General features: G+C 39.2%; 1 protein-coding gene across 1 annotated transcript; it reads left to right on the top strand.

Annotated features, from left to right (window-relative positions):
- Positions 1–217: 217 nt before the first annotated feature.
- LOC103959438 (condensin complex subunit 3) lies at positions 218–6457 on the top strand. Its single transcript, XM_009371782.3, has 12 exons — positions 218–670; positions 1254–1457; positions 1732–1877; positions 2257–2525; positions 2959–3056; positions 3267–3414; positions 3492–3931; positions 4246–4760; positions 4872–4932; positions 5024–5287; positions 5435–5696; positions 5901–6457. Exons 1-12 carry the CDS (start codon positions 296–298, stop codon positions 6212–6214), a joined length of 3096 nt encoding a protein of 1031 aa, XP_009370057.2. The 5' UTR covers positions 218–295; the 3' UTR covers positions 6215–6457.
- The last annotated feature ends 292 nt before the right edge of the window (positions 6458–6749 follow it).

The raw sequence follows: 6749 nt of genomic DNA, 5'->3' as shown, positions 1-6749 counted from the left end.
TTATTTTAATGTTCTCTAAGCCCATATATAAAATAGGGCTCCTTCTATTGGGATTTGAGTTGAATCTGAAGGCACTGGACCATTGGGTTTCAGCCTTCAACAACTAATAACTTGGGCATGGTCTTGGGCTTGGGCTTGGTATTGTCTTGACTTTTCCGTTCTCTTTCAAATAAACAGAGGCTCCCGCTCGAATTCAAAAAGAGCAATCATTCTTTGAGTGACGTGCCAAATAATCGTCAGATCCATTTCATTTCCTCAGAGGCTGAGATCGACCGACTCGCAGTCACAGAGAGCCATGGCGGAACCGACGGCGGAAGACAAGAAGCCCTTGATGCTCAAAATCGCTCAAATCTTCGACGACGCTCGGACTTCCAACGCCAGCCACAACCGCAAGCTCAAGGAGCTCTCTGCCCTCCGCTCAAAAACGTCGTCCTCCTCCCTCTTCTTCTCTGCATTCTGCAAAACTCTACTTCCCCTCTTCTCCTTCCAGAGGCGTACTGCCTCCGCCGAACGCATTGTCCGGTTCATCTCCGCCTTTGCAACTGCCCGAGACTCCGGCAATGTCTCCCAATCCGACGCTTTCTTGAACGACTTCCTCAGGTTCCTTTTACCGGCGTCCTACGCCGCTAAAAAGACTTCGAGGTCCCGAGCCTGCCAGATTGTTTCTGAGGTAGGGTTTTTAGTTTGGTTACTGAATTTGGGAAATTGAGAGGCAATTGGGATTTAAGGTTTTAGGGCTTTGTTACTTTTGGGATTTGAATGTCCATGATTTTGAGGATGGGTATAATTTCGAAGGTCATGAGATTTGAAGAAGGTATTAATCTTGGTTTGTGATAGATTTAGGGTTTAGGGATGCTTTATATGTAACTCATGAATTATTTCTCCAAAAGCTGCCGTACAGTTTTCAAATTGATGAACTTTCATCTGAAGGTAGCATAAATTGTTAGAGCTATTTTCGTCATGGTTTTATTATAGCTATTTTATTCGAGGTTTTACTTTTGAGCTAATTGCACCTTAAAATTGAGTTAAGTAGCATATGATGTATCTACTCTAAGATATTGCACTGAACTTATATGGTGATAATTTATTAGCGTCACTCATTCTTGGCAGGGGCTTCACTGTAATACTGTTGGCCTCCCCCCGATTTTTCGTGTTCACTGATTTTAAGTTCATAGATTGTATGAATTTCATACTTCGCAACATTTTTCTCTTGCCTGTGGCTTGACAATTGACATAATTTTTTGTTCTTGCAGATCATCGTGCAATTACCAGATGATGCAGAAGTGAGCAGTGATCTCTGGGATGAAGTAATAGATTGTATGAAGTTGTGTGCGGGGGACAAGGTCCCTGTAATCCGTACATGTGCAGTTAGAGCTCTTTCACGTTTTGCAACTGATTGCGAGAACAGTGATATCCTTGATTTATTTCTTGAGATGCTTCCTGTAGAACAAACTGTGGTGAGTGCCTCTCTTTTATTATATGCACACAATTCGATAAACACTAATCTCTATGTCAAACAAGGTATACTACCGACAGAGGCCTTATCAACATCATTTCCATATAATACACTTTTGTCTTGTCCAGAAACCTTTCAGTATATTATAGGTATACTCAAAAGTTTGTTTAATCTTTTCAATGGTATAGCTTGCAATAGTACTATTCACCAAAGGAAATACTATGATTCAAATATTTGCACAAATCCGTTGGTATCTGACTTTGGCATTTTTGCAGGAGGTTCGGAAGGCAATAGTGTTATCTTTGCCTCCTTCAAATGCAACTGCACAAGCAATCATTGGTTGTACATTAGATGTCAGTGAATCAGTGCGCAAAGCAGCATACCATGTTCTAGCTAGTAAATTTCCTCTTCAAAGTCTGAGGTAATTTATGGTGCAATTCCAATTTTGCCCCCTTTGATCTCCTGCAGCAGTATTACAACATCTGATGAAAATCCAAGGGGTGGTCACAAAAATTTGTTAATGTAGAATTAAACAGATTTGAATTTTAAAATGAAGGGGCATAAAACTTGCAAAGTGGGAGAATCTTTTGACTTCACATTATTTGTTTGATGATCATATTTGGGTCATTTGTTCTGTAAACCGTGGTGTTTACCAGTGTCTCATCATATGTGAGCTACTAGTTTTATATATAGTAAACCTCCTCAGCTGTTATTGTTAGCTGGCGTATTCTTAAAGTACATTAATTTTTGGGGTGTTGTCTTTTGTTTTATTTTCTCACTTTCTTTTTCTGCTTTTGTAGTATCAAGCATAGAACATTAATTCTTCAGAGGGGACTTGCTGATCGTTCTGTTGCTGTTTCAAATGAGTGTCTTAAGTTAATGAAAGATGAATGGTTAAATAATTGTTGCAAAGGAGACCCTTTAGAGCTACTCAAGTATCTTGATGTTGAGACCTATGAATTGGTTGGGGAGTCTGTGGTTTGTGCACTGTTAAAAGCTGGTTTGATTAAATTACACGATGGTGAAAGTATTCGGCACTACATATCATCTACGAATGAGAGAATTGAAGGTGTGATAGTATTCTGAACCTCTTTTTTATTACTTGCATGTGTGCATTGCATTTTATTTTATTTTCCAAATCCAACTTGTTGGAACAAACTTGACCATATATTTGGGATAGTTCATAGAAACTCAAGGTCTGGCAGTTTACAATGAAGAGAAAACATGCACACGCATGACTGGAAAAATGTATATTTGGGTAGACTTCTTCAAAAGTACAACTGAATAAATCGAATTAAAGAACTTAACATCTTTTGAACATGTCATCATGACTAGATTCAGTTCACATGAGGATCATACATTTAGTTATGATCCCACTTGTTTGACCATCCTGATGGCAATTCAATATGCTACTCTCCGATATGGAACTCTCTCTGTGTGTGTGTGTATTAAAGTGTGTATATTAGTCTGTCTCATTGCTCATGCTTCCAATTCGTAATTAGGTGATTCAACACGTTGCACTCCAAGCATTCAACTAATGGAAGCGGAGGTTGCTCTTTATTGGAGGATGATATGTAGGCACCTGCAGATGGAAGCACAAGTACGTTTATACCGATTTACTTTGTAATTGTCGAAAGGCATATGAAAATTTGAGAGATAGTGGCCAGTGGGTGTGGAAAAGGCAAAATATGTAAACCATGTCTGGAATGCTATAACAGGGCATCTATTCCAATGGTATATTGTTCTTAAGTTACATAAACTGAACAAATTTGCACCTCATTTTTAAAGCTCAGATATTGTGGTTGAACAGGCAAAAGGCTCTGATGCTGCTTCTACAACGGGCACTGAAGCAACAGTATATGCAGCGGAAGCTTCAGACACCAGTGACCTTCTTGAGAAAATTCTGCCAGCAACAATTTCTGATTATATAGATTTAGTCAAAGCTCACATTGTTGCTGGTGAGTGTAAGTTTCATTTGGTTAAGAACATTGAATTATATCCAACTATAAAACCTAACTTTATATTTCTTAATCAGGACCAAATTATCGCTTTGCATGTCGGCAGCTACTATTGCTTGGTGCAATGCTTGATTTTTCCGATGTTACAAACAGGAAGGTTGCTAGTACGTTTGTGCTGGAATTGCTGAATAAGCCTTTTGACCATGAAGTTGATGAGTATGGAAACATGGTTGTTATTGGAGATGGAATAAATCTTGGTGGTGATAGAGATTGGGCTGAAGCTGTGTTTGGATTAGCAAGCAAGGTGCATGCTGCTAGTGGTGAGTTTGAAGAAGTTGTTCTTGGCGTTGTAGAGGAACTTGCTCGTCCTTGCAGGGAAAGAACAGCGGATTTTCTGCAGTGGATGCACTGCCTTGCTGTTTTCGGCCTTTGCTTGGAGAAGGCAAGGTCATATCATTGGATTCAAGGGAAAGCTATTGAGCCTACTGAACTACTGCAATCGTTATTGCTTCCAGCGGTAATAACTTATTTCATGTATTTACTTTAAATTTAGAAAAACTTGGGAACGAGTGTCAGTGCTTTGATTTGCCTAACCTCTAACTTAAGAGATAGCATAGGGGGATAATTATTAAAATGTAATATATTTCATCTTTTTACTGTAAAGCGATTTTAAGGTAAATGAAAGGCGCTTAATAATTGGTGCACTCAACATTTTTTTCCATGTATGATAAGGTTTCTTTATACATTTCTAATTGTCCACACAACATTGTAAAACACCTCTCTTTTTTTATTTTTGAGGAGTTTACAACTTTTCTTGATTGTGACTTGCAGGCAAAACATTCTCACTTGGAAGTCCAAAGGATTGCAGCCAGGTGTCTTGGGCTTTTTGGATTGTTAGATAAAAAGCCAAGCCAGGAACTAGTAAAGCAGTTAAAGCTTTCATTTATTAAGGGACCAGCTCCAATTAGCATAGTTGCTTGCAAGGCATTATTTGATCTTGGAATGTGGCATAATCCTCAGGAAGTTGATAGGGTGACAGGCCTGGACATTTCGACAAAAGTTCAAGAGTATGATATAACTTCTAGTCCTTTAAACCTTTCTGATACAGATGGGATATCGAACATTAAGTTGCTTGATCTTTTGTACGCTGGAATTATGAAAGATGATTGGGACAATTCTCTAGCAAGTGATGAAAATGAATCTGTTCATTCCGCTCTTGGTGAGGGGTTTGCAAAAATTCTTCTTCTAAGTGAGAACTACCAAGGCATGCCTGCTTCTTTATGTCCTTTGCTTTTATCGAAGCTCATTACCCTGTACTTCAGCAACGAATCTAAAAACTTGCAGAGGTAGTGTTTGTGCCTTATTTATTTCTGTATCCTTTTTTACAAGTGAAATCATCCCAACTCAAATTTGGAGAAAACCAACTTATTCCAATTTAATACAAAACCTTTCACCAGGTTGAAACAGTGCTTATCTGTGTTCTTTGAGAATTACCCTTCCCTTGCAGCTAATCACAAGGCAAGTAGTGCTTATTTGTCTAACATGAGGTGCCTCTAGTATATCAATAGATGATGCCAGTAGCCTGAAATCTTGTGGTTATTTGATGCAGAAGTGTATAGCCAAGGCTTTCATTCCAGTCATGCGTTCTATGTGGCCGGGTATCAATGGCACTGCTGGAGGTTCTGCTTCCGTGGTTTCTAATATGCGTAAGCGTGCAGTCCAAGTATCACGTTTTATGCTGCACATCATGCAGGCTCCCTTATATAAAAATAGGGCAGAGGAACAAAATGATACCGGGGAACTTCCAGAAGTGATAGAAGAACCTCCACTGGAGTATGGTGAGGAGGGGCTTGCCATACGCATAGCTGCAGAGGTAACTGTAGTATTAAATTACTAAATGGTTATTTGTTAAGTCGGGCCACAGCTATAAGTTAATATTTCAACTTGCAAGAGATTGGTCTTTATGCCATACTCTGAAGCTGTGATTATGATCTTAGTTATGGATATCTTCTTTATGTAGGTTGCTACTTTCCGTTCAAAGAAGACACCTGCAGAGAAGGCATATGTGTCAGCATTATGCAGAGTACTTGTCATGCTCCATTTCCGGTTATCAGAGCAAGAGGCAATCCAGTTAATGAGGAGGCTTTTAATTCGTGTGGTAGAATCTGCATCAGCAGAGAAGGATCTTCTCAAAGAGTTAAGGCAAATGGCTGACCATCTCAAGGCACAAGATAGGTATCCAGATCAGGAAATGTCGAAAGATCAAGCTAATCTTATATTTGGTAAAATCCTTAACATGCTATTAGGACTACCATCGAAAGGATTTATTCATTCATTAAATTGATTTGCCTTACTAGGGGTTGTTTCACTGACAAATTACCTATGGGACTGCAATCATTTTAAGTAGTTTTCGTGTATGTTTGCTGTATGTGAGCTCGTTTATGATTACAATCACTCATTCTTCTGCTTATATATATATTGTGCAGGTAAGTTAGAACTAGGCTTCAACTTGGATTTCAATGTTTCTGTTGAAATGCCGCAGACCCCAGCTCCTCGCTCCACTAAGCCAACCCGTTCTAGAAAACGAGTGACACTTGAAGAGTCATCTTCCGATGATGAAGATAGCTCACCCACCTCCGTTGTCGCTAATAATCTTGGCACAATAAGCGCTCGCTCACAGAGAGCAAGCAAGACCGCAGCACTATCAAAGATGACTGCTAATGAAGCCTTGAAGATCGACGAAGATGATGAAGAGGAAGAGGGCTCGGAGGTTACATCTGATGAAGATGGATCTGATTAGTTACTTAATTCAACGGGTTTGCATGTTATATTTCTCCACTAATGCAATGATCATTGCTTGAAGAATGTATTTTGTATAGTTATGATCATGGGAGTTCTAAGATTCGCGTTACTCTGGTTGTTTAACGATTCACAATGTAATATATAGGCTGGTCATGAATTTTTATTATGAATTTGTGTCGAAATCCCGGCCTTGTTTCGTATGGATGATTCGATTGGAATGGACAAATTACTATTTTCAACATGTGATTAAAGGAATAAATGAAAAAAAATTATGGCCAACTTGAAGTTAGGAAATGGATTACTCGAAAAGAAAATTTAGTACGATTTGAAGGGAGAAGAATTCATGTCTAACTCCTTTTGATCCCTTCAAAATAAAAAATGTCACATCCCGATCCGGGCTTCACCACATCCCAGGCTTGACTCCGTTGTAGCACGATATTGTCTGCTTTGGGCTCCGACCATGCCATCACAGTTTTGTTTTTGGAAACTCACTCGAGCAGAACTTCCTAGTGGGTCACCCATCTTAGGAATGC

Source organism: the organism of the source record quoted next, unplaced genomic scaffold, assembly GCF_019419815.1.
Source record: "Pyrus x bretschneideri cultivar Hongxiangsu unplaced genomic scaffold, Pyrus_bretschneideri_v1 Contig41, whole genome shotgun sequence".
NCBI lineage: Eukaryota > Viridiplantae > Streptophyta > Magnoliopsida > Rosales > Rosaceae > Pyrus > Pyrus x bretschneideri.
Note: the sequence above shows the minus strand (reverse complement) of the source record. Positions and strands in the feature narration are given on the sequence as shown.